Here is a 19,275-nt window from a genome sequence, read left to right on the forward strand (position 1 = left end):
ACCAGGGCTGGGTGACTGCCAAAAGACAGCACAGCATGCCGGGACAGGAGGATGGACGTGGATCTAATTGACCAGGTACGCGCGCTCGGACTTACACACACACACACACACACACACACACACACACACACACACACACACACACACACACCAACATCGTGGTGTTTGATCGTGTGTAGAAAACACTTCCGCGTCATAATTGACCTCAAACAAACCTCAGACATTCTCTCATACAGAGCCACCACACCTGCTCCTTCCCCACTATCCTAACCCAGTATTACTGCTGATGCTAAATCAACGAGAAAATATGTTTACCACCGAAAAAACTTTTTCTTTTTCTGCCTGCAAATCAGGCAGATGGGTGAAGCTTCTGCGTTTCATCTTCCAGCAGTCAGATAGGGGATAACCATCAAGGGAAACGAGTGCGTTAGCATTAGACAGTATGCCAAGAGTTTGGCTCTCAAGAACAGATAAGAACATAAATAAAAGTGAGTCGCTGCAAAATGATGAGAGCGATAGGGAAGGCAGTGTGTGTGTGTGTGTGTGGGGGGGCAACACATGAGAGGGAGTCAGCCAGAAGATATGCAGGGAGGAGAAGAAGAAGAAGAGAGAGGGAAAGTGAGGAAGACACGTGGAGAGGTGTCTTTGTACATGTTCTCAGCTGAGTGAGGGCACATTTCTCTGCACAGAAATGTTGAAGTTCATCCAGAACTTAAATCTGCTTCCTTATTCGAAACAAGGTGTCTTTAGGGGCAATTCACATGCAACATCTAGAAACACATGCTTAACATGTGGATGAAGCTTTTAAAGACAGTGCTTCTGTAGCATCCACTATTAGCACGTAACAAAATCCTGGATTATCAGCAGCACATTTCCCTCACAGCAGTGTGTAGGTGCATCCCATAGTTCAACAACTGATTCACGAGCTTCCTCTGGATGATGGTCACTGCATGTGAACGGTCCCTTATCCTTCCCTTCCTCAGCAGCAAAAACCTTTATTCATGTTCCTAAATCATATGAGTGTGTGTGTGGTTGTGTGTGGCTAATACCCTTGCAGAAAAAAGGCTGTAGGGCTATAGGCCCTCCCTGGTGAGGCTTTTTAATTACAGTTTTCCCGTATCCTGAGTGAGAGCTCCACACGGCGCTCTCCACTCCTCTAGAAGCCTCCGATCGCAGCAGCTGTTCGTCGTAGCGACATACACATACCAAAACAAAACACTGCAGATAATGTTGGCGCGTCAAAATGCCGTAAAATGTAGGTGCTTCCGAGTTTCCGAATGAGAATCGGACGTGGGTTCTACAGAGTGATCATTATTCCAAATTTGAAGTGAAATGTGGACTGACTCCAAGAACACAATGAACAAGGACACGCTGGTGTGACGAGGGTGCAGATTAGTGATTTCACGTGTGTTATTTTCTCATGATTTGGGGTTGACCCTCAGAGAAACACCTCTCTCCACAGTGCCGTGTAAGTGCTGGGGTTGTTTTAAATGTTTTAAAGATTATAATGATAATCCATACACGATCATACTGCTACAGGGATGTATAATGTGTTATTGTAAAATGCTATTTTGTCTCCTCTTACAATGTTTTTTTACGGGATGCTGAAAGATAAGTTCCAGAAACAAAAACAAATGGGAACAAAAAGAGAAGGAAAGCAGAAGGAATACGGAAAACAGCATGAGTCTCATCCCAGGACGTGGAAGCAGCAAGCAGTGACTTGAACTTTAATAAAAGTATAGACAGGAGCATTATTTGGCTTGTGATGAAAAAGACTGTGTTAGGCACTGCTGCTGTAGCCTGTAGAGTCGAACATACAATGGCAGTGTGGTAATGTGGCAAAGCCATACTGGTATGAAAGTCCACTCACCTTCACGTTGGCCGACACATCCTTATAGAAAAAAAACAACAAAACATAGTAGAGGACAAATCAACAAAGGAGTATTCAAAAAGGCACAAAACTGGGGGATTTGGCTCGTAATAATGCAATAACCAAATAAACTGAGCCATGAGAGGGAGCTGAAACCACTCTGAGCTTTGGAATTATGGGATTTAGAATTCTCAAGGATGGAAACCAAGGAGGTTTGAGGTAAAGAACTGTGCGGCTTGAAAGAAGTGATCTACTTCAACTACAATCAAGCAATATTGAAACAGTTCAGAAGAAATATGTTTTTTTTTGGGTTTTTTTCCGGTTCAGTTCAGCGCTCATGTGCCACAACAATACAAACGCTCCGGATTCCTGCTAATGTGTGACTGTAGAGGAACATCAGCCTCATAAAGTACAACACGCTGTCCATCGGCTTAAGCAGCAGGTCAGAAACACGGTGACTTTCTAAATCCATCTTGAAAGAAAACAAACTTTTTCATTTTCACAATGCTAACATTAATCAGTATCATACAAAAACAATATTATGCTTGGCAGTAGAAAGTGTTACGCTTAGGGATGCATCCAATATGATAATACAGTATATCTATACATCTATATATACAGTACATATGTATATATATATATATATATATATACATATATACAATACATATATACAACCAATATACATATATATATATATCACTACTACTGAGTATATCAGTAGTCAGTGGCACATCTTGGTGCGTGATCTTGTGTTTTTGCCAATATCTGATAATACATTTTATAGCCAATTGTGTGTGATAATATCGTACAACCCTAGTTGCTCTCTGTTCTAATTCATTGCTCGGTGCACCTTCGTGTCATACCTTGGTTTCTGTGCGCCGCGTGGTGCCGTCATCAGAGGTGACCACCGAGACGTGGGAGGTGGGGGTGCCGGGGTCTTCCTCTATGGTGACAGTCTCCTCCACCACCTCCTGGGGCTCCTGCATCATGGCCAGGGATGTGGCGTTGCTGGGGCTCTGCTCCTGCACAAACGGAGAAGATAGACTTATATACTCCTGCTACATTTGTTATTATATAAACAAGAAGGTGTAAAAACCAGCACAACATCCAGGTTGTTTTCTATTATATAAACAAGAAGGTGAAACCTTAAATGGGCCACATTTAAATACAGCAGAGGACAATAGAGCATGATGTATGCGGTGAGAATGAAGGGAAGTTTGAGTGTGAAACCCAGTAGTTGAATCGTCAAGAGAAAGATAACCTGTCCTACTATCACAGTTGATGTATTTTAAAACAACACACTGTCAAAGATATGCAGTCCATCAAAAATGTGTCCTAATCATATACAGAGAACATTTGCATACACACTATCCCACCTTGTAAAAAGAAATGTTGAATTGAGAAGGAAAACACTCGTGGTACTAAAAGTTGTGGTTCTGTAAGAGTCACTCACTTTCTCATTATCACAGTACTCAATTCCTCAAAAATACACATGAGGGCTGTTACTCTCTACGTGCCGCCATCGCCTCTACTGTAACAAACCAAAAAAGTCATAGTTTTATTTATCATCTTAAGCACAGGATGGAATAAACACTCCCTGAACAGGAAATCCCTGACAACAGGAGAACGCTCCAGCAGCTTTGAATTAAAATGTAATAATGTTACATCAGTTCATAGAACTGATGGCAAATTGAATTTCTGATATTATTGACCAGAAACAGATCGAGTGCAGCACTATTTTTATTTTACAATATAACCCGTGCATGAGAAAATGCGCTCAGAGCGCACAGATGTCCCTGGAATACAGATATTTATGAGCCAGCTTACAGAGAGTTACGGTTACTTACTTAAGACTGCGGGGGGAAAACAAAACTTGTTGAGGGAGTGGGAAAATTCATAGTTATAGTTCCAGAAATACAGTTCCCTGAAATAAAAGTGGGACACCATACAAAGACATCCACCACCCAGTTGCCTTTGGGCAAAACAATACTTGGTTCCAGCACCCACAATAATGCATCTGTGAGCACACGTACTCTTGACAATGTCTGTACAATAAACAAGTAAGAAACGATAAGAATATACTTTCTCTATTTTGTTTCTTGTCGTGACAGTTCATGATTTATTTGGCCCCACTATTACATATCCACACACTGCAATGCAGCGTAGCCAGCAATTCCTCACCTCTCGAGACTTGAAACGGAGTAAAAGGAGGGCTGGAGGCCTGTTTTTGAGTCATGATTCTATGAGAGGGAGAAGCATCCGTGGGTGTAGGATGAAAGTGAGCGTCGGGGCCCCGACTGACCATGTGTGAACATGTGAGAAAAAGAAAAGTGCTTCTTACTGCACATCCTGCTGATGTAAAACGATACGAAGTCCGTGGTCAGAGGTGCAACGCCCTGGCATGGCACGCTGCTCTGCGTGAGTGTAACAAAATTACAGCGCTCATAATGTGGTGGGGGAAGGAAAAGCATGGGGGATGAAAAGGGAGAGGAAATCTCCCGTAATAGAGAGGGTGGTAAGGGAAACAGCTGGAGTAGGATGTTGTAGTGGATACATGGGGAAAGGGAGAAGCAGGAAGTCTTATGTACAGTATACTCTAGGAAGGTCGAGTGACCATAATCTTTTTTTAAGGCTGTTTGTGTGCACTTCCTGTTCCTTCAACTGCCTGGGGGAAATATAATTTAATTCCACATGCTGTATCTGACAAAACAACACCCGCTTTATCTTCATAACACACTGATAGACTTCCTATTATTATAATAACATAATTACGGTCACAGACAAATAGGAAAAGGATCATGTTTGTCCAAGCAATTACAAAAAGCTGCGATGTGAGTCCGAGTCAAGGCCGAGGAGGGAGCGAGGGAGAGATTGTTGGTGTTGTTGTTTTTTTTACAGTGTTTTCTTGAAGCTGTAGAGGATGCACTGTGAAGGAATGTCTGATTGTTTTCTTCACATCTTTGAAGACACTTCAGTGAATTGTTTTCCATTGATTGGCTTCGGGGCCCCACACCATCCGTCCACATTGATCTCTCCTCACTTTCTTGTTGATCAGTCAAAAGTTTGCACACCAATGCCAGGGATCTTCCTCTAACGCAACAACTCTCCAGCCTCCCCATGTCCCCCCGCTATAGGAAAAAGACATGGGCTCACACGGAATATGAAAACCGTTCACCTGCTCCTTTCCATCCACTAAATTTGAGTCAATTAGCACCCTGAACTGAGCCTTGTTCGGTCATTACACTTGCAGAGAGGTCTCATTATTGGGGTTAATGACTAGGAAGGCTACCTGCTGCACAGAGAGAGGTACATTCATCTACACACAACCACTGATGAGCTGCAGAAAAGATATTTCTTACAACTGACCTCAAGCTAAACAACATTTCAAATGGTATTCAGAAAACTGTGATTATTCATCTCCAATGAACAAACCTTACTCTATTCAATTATGAATGGGATTTAACTTTGTCACTCGGTGCCCAGTGCGGACAACAATGGTGGATAAGACCTTATTTTATGAGTTGGGCAACCTGCCCAGGGTGAGCCGTGCCTAACAACATCAACAGTGATAGACACCAGGTCCCCCTGCAACCAAGGACACGCAAGGATAAGCAGTATGAATGGACGGACAGGCTGACTGTACACATTATCCATTTATATCGTGCAATGTTCCAATGAAAACAAGGCACATACACAATTTTTTATTGCATATATGTTTTCCTTATGGTTCTTATAGCATGACTGTTGTTTCTCCTGCACAGGAGGAGGCAGGGTTAGGGAGGCAATGAACATTAAGTCGCTTCAGTTGTGGACCAAACAAACGGCGTTTCATTTCTTTAAAAGGCTCAATTAGTGGATCCAGAGGTTGCTCGGAGGAAATAATAAAAGCACTATTTTCTTCTACTTCATCCCATCCACCATCCGACCTCTCCTGCTTATCAAATCACATGCTTTTTAAACTCAGAGCCAGTAACCAGGGGTTGATTTAAGGGTGATGTTTTGACATGAGTAACGACACAGAGCAGATTTTTAAAAAAAGTTGTTCAGTCGAGGTGACGGCATCATTTTGTTGAGATAAGAAAGTGCAATTAAGACATTTGTCTAAAAATGAATGAATATTCATGAGCTGAAGCTGAAGAATTCATCATTTCCCTGCAGTTCTCCGACTTCACCTTCCATTTGTTACAACCTGCAGCGTCACAATTAGACCTCACAAATTCCTATACAGTGCAAGTTTAAATCTATAACCAAGTCACTATTGAACTGATGCTTGATTTAAAATCCCAACAAAAATAACTTGTTATAATTTTGACTCTAATCATGCAGCGCTATCCTACACTTTTTCCGTATGCAACGTTCTTGACAAAGTGTTTGGCAGAGAGGCGGGAGGAAGAGAAGACGGAGGCATCCTCAGAGGGTTGCTGACAAACTGGCATTTTGATCTAAGCTTGACGCGGTGTCGCTCATTCACCTTCCCTTGCGCTTCTGCTCGCGCCGAGCGAGAGAATGGAGTTGTACGAGACGATGCCGCCCTTAAATAAATGATTAAAGGCCGTCTGGCTATGAGCTAGCATGGTTGTCTGCGAGTCCCCGGGGAATACGAGGCTGATTCAGAGTCGAGGGGGAAGACTTGGAAAAGAATACCCTTTACTCAAGGGCAGGAGAAGTGGGGCACAGTGAGTTAATGGCTAATCTGGGAGAGATGAATGATAAAGAGGCAGAGGGGTACAAGAGATAAGAGAGAGTGAGAGAGTGCACGCATGAAGATCATGAGGAAATGACTGGAATTAGCCAATACAACCGTGTGGTAACCTGCTTTAGGATATTGTACTGTTCACTTGTAATGCCCTATATGTCAAAAAATCGAAATTTGGGGAAACACAAACAAACTTAGATCCTATAATTAAACTTCAGAAAAGAGCAATTACTAATCAGATTGATGAAATGAAATTGTGATCTGATGGTTGGAGGGTAAACTTCTTCCAACACATAATATACTATAATATAATATAATATGTACTATATTATTAGTACAACTACGACACCAAAACAAAGCCCTATTGCTACATTACAACAAACTGCGGCTAAAGCATTTTGCATATCTGACAAAGAACGAGAAGACACTTAAGAACTCATCTATAACTCAGCATTGTCTGACACAATCAGTGCCTATAAACAATACTCGAGACAAGGGCCCTGAAGCAATTTCCAGTGGATTATATTTCAGTACAATAGACCACGCAGGGACACATAGCTCCCTAATAGTAACTAATCTCGACTGAAACAGATCGCTGTGCCGACAAAGGAAAAAGGAGGAGGAATAAGTCGCATACAAAAGCAAGAGATGAAGTGATAGAGTGGTGTCAATTAGCAGCGGCCTGCTATCTCCCTTCAATCCACACCCATTCATCATCTGCGTTCAATAAGCTGCTCGGCCTAGTCTGAGGCTGGAGAGATAGTCAAGTAAAATGGTGGAAGTGGAGAGAGACAGAGTGTACACAGATGTTCCTTCCTCAGTGAGTGACAACATGAAAACGTCATTGTTGAGTTAAAAGAGTTTGGCTTAATAATAAACTAAGGTAGTTTATTTTGTTGCTTGTATCAGGGTCATGTTCACTAACCTGCTTGAATGTAGCTGTCCCTGTGAGTTTAACATTGACTTTATATGTTTGTTTGTTTGTTTTTTTTAATAGATTATTTAATATTTCCTGTTGGTCTATGCACTAGTAAGGATTGCTCTTAATTTTCTTTCTACATGTTACAATGACAATAAAGATATTCTGATTCTGAAATGCTGGTATTTTGTTTTTCATTTTGTCGATTTCATTTTCTGCTATAAAACAAAGTCTGTGTAGTCCTTTTCTCACCGGTTCTTATTTACTAACGGATGTCTACACTGCTCCCTTTTGTAAACAGTGCATTTTTGCTTGAGGAATATGAACATTTTTCCACAAACTCCTTTTCTATCAAAGTTCTCAGATGTTGGGATGAACTCAGTGATCTGTCGACTCCAGTACTGCCATCCTCTGCCCTCACATCCACCTGCAAGTTCCTGTTGAGAAAAAGTCCACGCACCTTTACAATCCTCTGCAAGAAAAGATTTCTATGACAGTTTCCTTTGGTCTATTATACTGCAGCAGGTGTTAGTATCTCACGCTCTCCTATACAACCTCAGTGCAGAGGAATTAGATTTGTCAGTCTGATCTGTGGGTACTTTCAGGCTAGGACAACACGAGCTGTCTGATCGCCACCTGGAGTCACCTTCCTTTCAGAAACACAACATGCCCAGTCTTAGGCCGAGCCCTGTGCAGTGACGTACAGGGTTTCACTGCTGAGACATGCAAGCAATCATTACATGGCTCTTGCAATTAATCCTCCAGCAAAGATTGTCTGGCTAACCTTGGGTTGTCCAATTTCCAATTAGCCTCTTCTGTTTCTGCCACCCGCACTTCCAGCAGCTCTCCACAGCAAAGGATGATATGATGGAGGTTCAAATGAGAGGGAGGGAAACGACAGTGTGAGAGCTTAGTGCACTAGAGTGATCCATTAAAAAAAAAGAAAAAAAAAGAAACTGTAATCTGCGATTGTGTTGTTTGAGGGATGAAGCTGTGGCAAAAAGGGAAGTCAAGTGGGAGAATGAGGAACTATGGAAGCTGACAATGCACGGCCAAGGCCCAAAACAGCACATTTTCCCAGGGTAAAGAAGGGAGGGGGCGCTTTCAGTCACATCCAAGGCCAGCCAAGTAGGCCTCATCTCAGTTACAGTCAGGACAGAGGTCCTAGCTCTCTGGAATGATTGCAAGCCCAACTGACCGTGATCTTTGTGCATTCTTCAAATCTAAATATTCTTCTAGTTAACGCTGTGCAGGGGCAAAGCATACAGATATGCACAAAAATGGCTGTAGGGGAGACGGCCAAAGCCCTGATGATGCAGTGGAGAATGATGGGACCCTAATCTCTCTGTCTCTGGTGACTGATCCTGGGCCAAATCTGGATTTCTCTCCCTCTCTCATCTCTTTCACGGTTGGCCTCTTGGTTTCAGACGCCTGCATCATTTCCCACCCTGGTAATGCTTTTTCTACCTCTTCCCAGAAGCCCCCCTCTACCCCCTCTACCCCCCCTCCCCCTCCATCTGTGCCCTTTTGTTCCTTTGCAGCAGCACCTAGATGAAGGGACAAAACTCGGGTTAGACAGACTGCTTGACACCCTCAAAGACTGACATCACCTCCAATTCTCACAACCGACAGCCCAACTAAAGAAACCCCGCAGCTAAAGCTTGATTGCCTCCCGACAGGGAATAACGACTACATTTTCCCACTGCAAATCGACTACCTAGTGACACGTGGAAACCCTAGGTCGAACCTTGGCAACACTCGATACTACCTTCATCTCAAGAAAGTCTGATATTCCCAGGTGATGTTTTGGAGATGTTGGGTAATTTCTTACATATGCCATCAATTAGACACACAAACACGTGCAAATGCAGTCACATGCCACAAATGTTGCCCTCAAAATTCGAGACCTTGAGTCAAATTAAGAGCCAAAACAAAATTACTCTCATTGAATACAATGGTAGCTCTCAGAAACTAGAAGACGAGAAAAACTAGAGTTAGAAGGAATATCAATATGTTGTGCAGGGACATGACAGATTTCTTTTTTAAAAAAAGGGATGAGAAACGACTTGGAGTGTGGAGAGTAAAACTAAAAACAATGAACCTTGTAGAGGGAAGCCTAATGTCTGACATCTGATTATTTGGACAGCGGGGGCGGCCAGAGAAAAAGAAGGATTCAGAGCTATAAGAGCGGATCCGTGGTAGCAGGCTGCGGTTGATTGATGGTGGGCGGGGTGACGGGTGGGTGGGTTTACTGTGGCGGTGTAAACTCTGGGTTTTTGGAGGGTGCCCTGCCCTCAGCCGCTGGATCACTGTCAGCATGACTATGTCAGAGGACTAGTGATTGCCATGCACGGAGGAGGCAGTTCATGTGAGGTCTACTGGAGATTTAGGGAGTTGGAAAGGGAACATATGTTCCACTTCCTGAAAGGCTACCAGTGCAACACTTATTGTTCCCCTTGAAAACCTTTCTACAAAAAGTGTCTCCATGTGCAGCCACAGGGTCCACCATTTAGCAGAAATTTACCACCCCCCCTTTCTGTGTCTCTTGTTTGGAAAACAGTAAAGCCTGGGGTGGGTATAACGTAGGATATAAGAGGCTTGGCAGGGTGTTCTCACTGTTTTAGGAAAAATACTTAATGTCCTCCTCTGGGACGGGGATATGGAGGGGTGTGTGCGGGGGTTTCTACAAGTAGAGGGGAGGATGTCATCAACATTATAATTCTTAACAAATGTGTGCTTTTGCTGATCTATGTCCAAATATCATAAAAAAAAACTATATTGAATGGAATGCATTCTTTAGTTACTAGAAATCTTTGACCAAAATCTATTACAAAAAGAGTCCAAGCACTCCAAAGCACCTAGGCCATCACCAGAAATGTGCTTGGAAAGTGGCCGTTGTGCACATAGATAACACCTTGCACAGCTAATGCCGTCCATCACAATAAAAGCGACTGATTTTTAAATATGTACTCAGTCAAACGTGATTAACCCTCCTGTGGGGACATTTTTACAGCCTTGTGCCAACCACCTGGTAAAAGATTGTGCTCATTTTGCGGGCAATGGCACGGCGTCAGAGCCAGAGGCAGAGGACAAGTCGCAAGAACTGACAGATGGAGAAATCCCTGCCAATTTACTGCTAACCTTCAACGGGGCGTGAGATAAGAAAAAGGCGGATGTATGTGTGTCTCATAAAGGAGCTATTGTGCTGTTGGATAAATCTATCAGGAGGCTTAAGCTATGGCCCAGTTAGTTTTATTTATGATTCCCTTTCTGTCAGATGAAAAGAAATGTGATATTGCATCCACTCTGACCTACTCTGCTCAGGAGGCCCTTTGTAGAAGTGCACGTCTGTCTATGAGTACACAACAGGTCACTGCAGTGATTCCATATGAACACGACACGGTCTTTAGAAGACGTAGTTTCAGAATTGACAGATTATGTTGCAGTACAGGTGAGGAAAAGATACTTGTATTGTAATTCTCTCTAGAACAATTAGGAATCCATGCTGAAAAAATCAATAATCGGATTTTGAAAACAATTCTGCTTGTCACTGCAGCACCGCTCTCTCATTATGGAATATTGATGCATTAATAACTGTTTCACAATTGAATCACAGCTCTATGTATCGTAATCAAATGGAATTGTGAGGCACCTAGAGATTCCCTCTTCATAAACCACGGCTATTCCTTGTCTTCTGCATAAACAGTCTGATTTTAAGACTTCAAAATGGAATTCTGAGTGACGGGCAATAACCTATCTCTACCTAACACTTAGCTCACGTAGAAAAAGGGGCTATTTTCACAGATCTAAAAACTCCAGAAACAAAGAAGACAAAGGTAGAAGCTGGAAAAGAAAAATAATTGTGTCTGAGTCTGCACAAGGAGCCATTTAATGATCTGATCCGAGAAAGGCCATTTCTGCTCATAATGCATCCCATGGCCTCCAGAAGAGGTAAACAGGGCTAAATTGGAGACAGCATCCGTATTGGTTTGCTACAGATGACACTGTGTCACAGTTAAGGTTTTTAATCAGAGATTAATCGTGCCACAAAAAACAACATTTACAAGCTAATGGAAACAAGTCCACCTGATATCCTGTGAATATTGAGTAGATGATAAAAATGCAGAGGAACAATAGACACAGCTCTCACTCTGGTGCTGTGTTCCTGTGAGTGTGTGAATCTCTGAGACTGGGCGAGCAAGAGAGAGTCTTTTCAAATCACTTTGAAAGCTGCAAGCTGATCATGAATATTTTAAACTGGGCAGATATCTAAAATATAGTTTTGGTACCGTGCCTTTTTTTTTGCATGCAAAATTAGCACGGAGTACATTTCCGGCAAAGGCCACTCTACAAAAATAAATAGTGCCTTTGAAGACATGGCTTCGTCACTATGAAGTGTGGGTTGCTTTACAAACATTTGTCGGATTAATTAAAAACATCAAGGAATCTACATTATAAATTATTCGGTGAGAACTCGTGAGGCTGTATGCTGCATAACCGTGTCTTAATGTGTCTTAAAAATCTGTCATGATGCAACCAAATTACGTACAAAGTCAACGCAAAGAGCCATCACTGTCATTGGGCGCAACGCAATAGATGTGTTGTAGTGTCACCGTCAAACGCACAAGTTGGAATATTTCAATGTGTCATGCTGTTGTGTGATCAGCTTTGAGATTTTACAACGCTGTTTCATTTCCGTCATGGATTATGGACGGATTATAGAATGCGCTCATCCTGAACGCCAAGACACTTGCACTTTCACTATCCCACCTTACAATGTGAGTCATTTCAGTTGGGGATGAGCTGATATGATACTCTGTATCTGTATCAGCATGAGTGCAATGCTGCTGGATCTACACTCATGCTGGAAATACACTCATCGCAGGCCTTACCATGTTTAGCGAGACTCTCGCTAACTCACTGTGTATATTTGCGTACGAGGAATATTCACATGCAAAATCATATACGGTTGCTATCCTAGCCTAACAATTAGCTTAGCAGCGATAATATTGCATACCGTGGTTTTAAGGCAACTTTACTGAAATTAAAATTATTTTACCGCAAAAGCTCTGGCTCTAGAGCTGCAACAAACGATTATTTTCATCATTGATTAATCTGGCGATTATTTTCTCGATTAATCGTTTGGTCCATAAAATATCAGAAAACCTACAAAAATGTTGATCGGTGTTCTCAAATGTCATCAAAATGTCTTTTTTGTCCACAAACCAAAATGATTCACTTTTAATGATTTCTTTGTTATACAGAGCAAAGAAACAAAGACAAAATTCACATTTAAGAAGCTTAAACAATCGGAAATCTTGCTTTAATCATGAAAAAAAGCTTCAAACCAATTAATCTATTGTCAAAATAGTCGTCGATTAATTTAGTAATCGATTAATAATCGATTAATAAACTTTCAGCTCTATCTGGCTCCTCCTCTCAAGGGTGTGCATTGCACCACAATGACCCTGCAGGGTTAGGGTGTAGGGCGTTGCATGATTTGTGGGTGTGAACACACAGTAAAATGGGTGGGGCAACTTTGAATCACACTACTTACTCCCCGTCTATTACATTCATTCTCCCTGAGAGGACATCTTTTTCTTTGCTTTCAATTGTTAGCACTTCTTAAAATTGTGTTCCTGAGTCATACACTATTCATGCTCTGGGTCTGTGTTGTGTTGCACTACAGGTGGTTAGAAGGAGGAGGACGCAGATGAAATATGGATAATCTCCTCTCAGTGTCTGGCTAAGCCCCACTTTGCTGGCACTGCTGCTTCTCAATGTAGCTCCACTCCCACTCAGCCAGCCAGCTGCAGGGCAAGCATCTGTCTGCTAACCCCGCCCCAGCCTTTAATCAAGCAATCAAGCTATGACTGTTCTGTGCAACAGAAAATACTGATGACTTCTGAAGATTTACAGTAAGTATCCCATAAACAGGATCCTGACCCAAAAGAGCTGTATGGGGAGAAATGACAACAGCACACAGATCCAAACTGTCATATTGAGAGATGGGTCAGGGAAGTACTGGCGACAGATATCATCCAAACACTGGTGAAGACGTGACTCCTGAAAGGAAGGAAATCTCAGCCCAACACTTCAGATTCCTCTGGGACATCAGCCAGAGCCACTTCTAATCCTAAACCCACACAGCTTTACAGAGCCAGTCACTCAGCCTCTGGATATTTATTACTTTCCCCTTCTCACACCCACATGGATTTATATTTTACAACTTAAGGAGTGATTTTTATAGTCCTGGCCATCATTCTTGTTGGTAAAAATAGCACTGTACTTAGCAGGTTTGCTGCAGAGTCGTGGAAATGCATCATGACTGTTAAACAGATGCAGGAGACATAAGCAGTCAGACCATTACACAGACTGCCCATCAAGGCCAAGAGAAAAATGACTGCCATTTATTATAGTTCACACAATGACTTATTGGTTCAACTTGGACCAGAATTGCTGTCCACACAGTTTACATGTGCAGTGAAGGACAACCAACAACATCGCGAATGCAATAACTCTCCATTCAACCTCCAAATAAAACAATTTAGACTCATTTTCTATGATTTAATCTAAACAACAATCACTGTGTTGTATAACAAGTTGTAACAAACCTGAATCGTTCTTTGACGGATGGACCATACTTTCTCCTACTATTAAAAATGAAAAAAGCAACCGCCATCATGCCATACTTGAGGAAGCAACTGCACCTCCTTGTCTTTAGCTGTCATTACCGGGAACACTGGGGAGCTTGTGTGTTTTGTCTCTGTCAGACAGAGGATGTCCGCTGCAAGCCGGCCATCTGATTACCAACAATTTTGATGCCACGCAGCTTCTCTAAATGAGTTTAGCCCAGTCTCCCGGCATTAATTAGCAAAAGATATGAGTATTTTTCCAGAACTGATGAACACAGCTGTTTAGTAAACACGATTGAACCTGAAACCAGGATCTGACATGTTAATTAATCCAGCATATTAATGGTTTATATTTACATGTGACATTATGGGTTCATTTTAATTTGAATCATCTGCTCAAAATCTTTTAACACCCTCAACCTAACATTTGAAGCACATGCACATCATGTAAAATGTCGACACGCTAACTTCCACTGGGGGGGGGGGTTGGTCCATGTCACCTCAGGTATTTATGTGTGTATATTGTGGCAAATGTCTGGCACAAAGGGATGAACAGCGAGGGAAGCTGGGCAAACTGTGTGCAGACAGGAAGGAAACACGGGTGCTCGCACTTTCCTGCTGTCTGACCACTGTGGAATCCAACCCCACCCTGGCAGGCTCAATCCGCACAGACACAAAAGGCTTAAGAGCACAGCCCTTCAAAACTTATCCAAAAACGGGGCTTGCATCATTATTATAATACTTAAAATATACAGAAGTTGATGACCCATTGTCTCATAAAAACTAGAGTTCTACAACTTTTGTGTTGTTGCAATTTAGCCAATGGTTAGAAGAGGAGTGTGTAACTTTTTGCACACAATGATTAGTTTAACGTCAAGACCGATGGAGGAAACAGCAACATTGTCCGAATATGATGGAGAACATTTAAGAAGTGAATTGTAACGCTCAATAAACTCGGTTGTTGACGGGATAAATGCTTCTTGTCCCCGTCTGCCGCCTGCTGCATACACACAAACGCCCTCCCCCCCCCCGGTCAGGTCTGATAGTATTGCTGGACATAATAATAACATTAACAACAACAACAAAAATCGCCATACCCACCGCAGCTTTAACACAAGAAAACGAGTCCAAACGGTGTCGAAAAGCAGTCCTATTTTTGTCCAGTGAAAAGAAAATCAACATTATATGAGCATGGTGCTCTGTGCTGACCTACTGGGACGGCACTGACAAACACATCAGCTCCTCTGTAAGAAAGAAAACTATAATGAGCAGCCTCCTCTGACTTTCTGTGCCCAAGCAGAGGTTTAGTGAGGCTGCATCATCCAGGAGGTTACCTCTGCTATTACCTTTGCACCAGCTGGCAAGGGCTGCTTTGTGTGTGTGTGTGTAGAAGTCTTGAGTTAGCAGAGGCCCTCACTCAGGCCCACACAGAGAGAGTGGGGTCCACTCAAGGGGGAGCAGGCCTCTGTCTGAGGGCTTAAAATAGAGCGGATGGTGTGAGATGACTGCAGCCAGACTAAGTTTGTGGAGAGTTTTTGTCAGGAGGTGGGTTTATGAGGTGGAGGAGAAGGAGGGGGCGCTACACTCGACAACTCACAATGAATTCTGCAGCATGTAAGTGGAGCCCAGAAATAACTCGCGACAACGTCGAATCCCGAGCCAGACACATGTACTCTGTCGGCTCCAATACACACAAGTTCTTAATGGTTTCGAGGAGGATTGGCTGGAAAACAGCAGCTGTAAACAGAGGCTACATTCTATTTTAAACACAGCATTAATCATGACATTGTACAAGGTGTGTTAGCAACTCCTTAAAAAAGAATAAGGGCGCTTTCAGGCTCCTCAAGCTGCTGAGTGAAATAACCTCTGCCAATCATTTTCCAGCATGACATCACTTGATTATTATTACTATCATCATCAGAACATTCACAGCAGAGGTGGACAAGGCTGACTGTCTAAAAGCCTCCCAAACACAGTCGGGTAATTCTCATTTCTTGCAAACACACACACAGCTGTGCAACTGAACACACACATATACAAATACACATGAACACACCACGACAACAGCACTTTTATTTGTGAGAATATTGAAAAGACAAGAAAAGAAAAGAAAAACAGGACAGTGTCCAAGGATTTTAAAAGATAGAGAGCTGTAGGAAGCCAAGTTTTGGACAATGAAAAACAAAAATTTCTTTGGGAAAAACGGAATTTCACCACTGGGCTTTTGTCAGATTTACTCTCCAGAATAAGGCCAGATATGCACGTTTCTGAAAAGGACCTTGTCAGCTTTTCACGCAGGACAGCAAAGGTTACAAAAGCTCCATGTAGGAACTGATGTGGGGAGCTTGGACTGACACCAACAGCGCTAACAACAATACACACTAACATCCTGCGCTTTTGTGTCTTTAGTTTTCTTGTCCTCTTCCTTTGTGCTTCAGCAGGAATGTAAACCTCATACACAAATATGGCCTCTGTGACCCATTGTATTAAAATCACTCACATGTGGACAATTTCAGTGTTTAGAAATACAGGAACCGGTTATAAACTAGTGGAATGGTGCTTGGGGTTTCTTTTCTATCCCCAGGAATAAGATGGTGGCCCATGTGGTTTCTACTCTACTGACAACAAAAAGTTAACATAGCTTCCTCGAAGAAGAAATAAACAGCCCACTAAATACCTCAATTCAACTTTTGTTGCTACATTTTATTACGTATTTAAAGCCTGTGTTAAGTTAAGTATGTATAAGATATTTAGGGGTTTTGGATCATATCAGATTCAGGATGTTTTCTTCTGATATCTGATCCTGATACCTATACTGAGTTTTGAATTGGGTCACCCCTAATCTCTGGTTTGCTCCATCAAACCAGTGTTTTCACAATCACAGATCCACGTTCGACCACTGAATTTGGAACAAGAAGAGAGACAGACGAGCCTGACGCTACAGGGACTCACGCCACCTCTTCAACCCGAAACATCCCCAGATTTCACCGCAATTACTCTGACGATCTTTCACGCGATCCAGGCTGCAACCACCTGAGCACTGTGGAGCATCGCCCTGACGCTAAGCCTGGCAGTGCCGTGAGCCAGTCGCAATTTCAACAAATAAATAAGATGTGTAACAATTGCTTCACTTTTGAATCACCACTCTGGATACCACTTTATTTCATTAGGCTGAGATTCTGACAGAGACAAAGAAAGGCAAGACAGGGCCATACTCTGCATGCCAGGGAGTGGTTATATAGACACCAGACACGCACCATCCAATAACAAAATGAACACTCAATCTTACTTTGGATCCCTGGAAAATTGGGACAGTGTTCTCTCTTCAATTGGAGCAGATTTTTATCTAACCACTAAACTGCTGTGCTCAGATTGACTGCCTGCTGGAATGCCCCAGTCATGGTGAATATTTCATATGAAGTCCATTGTTGCCTGCCCCATTGGGGCCTCAGCAAAAATCAGCCAATGAGAGAGAAAGCAGTGGAGTGGATTCCACAGACTAAAGCCCATTAGTCCACTGGCCTCAGGAAGGAACAAGGCAATATTTCAAAAATGATGAAAACAACTTTTCCGGCCAGCGATGTAGTGAACAAAACCCGATGAAGGATGATATCTGAAGACCTCAGCTAAACCTGTGGAATGTATCAAACTGGGAACAGCGTGTCCTGCATTATGATCCAAGGATGCAAAGTGCAAGTGTGTGCAACAACCCCACGCGGTTGTCCACACACCGGGAGGGAAACGATGACTCTCAACAGGACGCACTGTGTCGTGTAACAAGAAACCAACATCCCCTCCAAACAACATCTCACGAAAAGAGAGACACTGTGTCACAAACCGCAGGCTTCTATGGTCACTCTACCGCAAAGAGAGCTCATCTGTTCCATGTAAGACAACACTGAACTTGTGTGTAGAAACAAATGTGTCAATAACAGCTACTGGTAGTTGCGGAAATGCTGTCTCTCTCTCAAAAACCCAGTTTTAATACCTAAATATATACAATAAAAGTCAAAAAGGGGAAACTTATTGTCCCGGAAGTCTTAAAACACCTCACCATCAACATGAGAACTTAAAAATACTGACACAGCTAAGAAGAGAAAAGCTAAATTAGAATGAGGCCATCAGTCAGTCTGGTGAAGCAGACACTCTTGAGTCACCAGCAGCTATTTAGCGAGCCGGTGGAGAACCTCTCCAATGGCAAAGCTGCTGCAACTGCCATGATGTCTGGCAATCCATCACACCACAGAAGCAGCTCACTGATATCTGGCACATGACTCCTTTGCTTCATCACAGCTGACACTCGGGTGTCTTCCAGCGAGCAGGTGAGAAGTTGTGTGAACCACTGAGATAAGAGAAACTCCAAATTTCCCCTACTCAGGCTCTTTTGCTGAGCCTGGAGAAGCTGTTTGCCACTGTGCTACGATCAATTATCCACATAAAAACAGAGAATATGATTGTTATTATGAGTGCTTCATGCACATTTTTAAATAAAATGCATCCATTGTCCTCCTTTACAATATTATGACGCTCAATGTGAAGGCAACTCCAGACTGCCAGTCAGTTTCATCAACTGAAATAAACCGTAAATTTAGCCTGAGATACACAATACTGATGTGTAAATGACCCTTTAACATGGTGTGGTGGGCCACAACATTAATATCAGTCTGAGTGAGGATCATTTTAATACAGACGAAAAACAAGACTCTCTAACAGGTCAAAAAGTGACTTTTTAAATATAGTGGCGTATCCTCTAAAACACAGCCTTTGAAAAAAATGTAAGACACATTTAACCTCCACACTTTTTTCAGCTACAAATCACCAGGATCCTTTTGGCTGTTGCCGGCTCTGATACATTACAACCAAAGGTCTAAAAAACAAATTGAATAAAAGCCTTTTTTCATTAAAGAAATGATTGAGTGAAGTACATTGAGGAATTCTAATAGTGGTATTAATTGCGTTAGTCTCATCATTTCTTTTTTGTATGTCTGGCTCGTTTCCTGCATGTTTTAAACAAACAAATCCTCATTATTTCACAAACATATTTCAAGCTCCGCTGGTTTCAAGTGTAGGCTAGGCCGTGCTCTTGATTAAAAATGGGTCTTATAGGATGTTCTTAACCAAAAAAAAACCTTTTTATTTTAACATTGGCCAA

At 42.4% G+C, this 19,275-nt stretch overlaps 1 protein-coding gene across 12 annotated transcripts in view; it reads right to left on the bottom strand.

Moving 5' to 3' along the window:
* Positions 1 to 19,275, bottom strand: part of arvcfb (ARVCF delta catenin family member b) — a 154,163-nt gene that overhangs the window by 68,981 nt on the left and 65,907 nt on the right. For 10 of the 12 annotated variants that reach the window (XM_044025414.1, XM_044025408.1, XM_044025402.1 and 7 more), the window contains 2 exons: positions 2,737 to 2,895; positions 1,871 to 1,891 (listed from right to left, as the gene is read on the bottom strand). In XM_044025414.1, the coding sequence (XP_043881349.1) occupies positions 1,871 to 1,891; positions 2,737 to 2,895 (180 nt within the window). The remainder of the gene's footprint in view (positions 1 to 1,870; positions 1,892 to 2,736; positions 2,896 to 19,275) is intronic. The other 2 variants (XM_044025405.1, XM_044025404.1) reach the window with 1 other exon arrangement.

The sequence above is a fragment of the Solea senegalensis genome, linkage group LG5 (genome assembly GCF_019176455.1).
Source record: "Solea senegalensis isolate Sse05_10M linkage group LG5, IFAPA_SoseM_1, whole genome shotgun sequence".
NCBI lineage: Eukaryota > Metazoa > Chordata > Actinopteri > Pleuronectiformes > Soleidae > Solea > Solea senegalensis.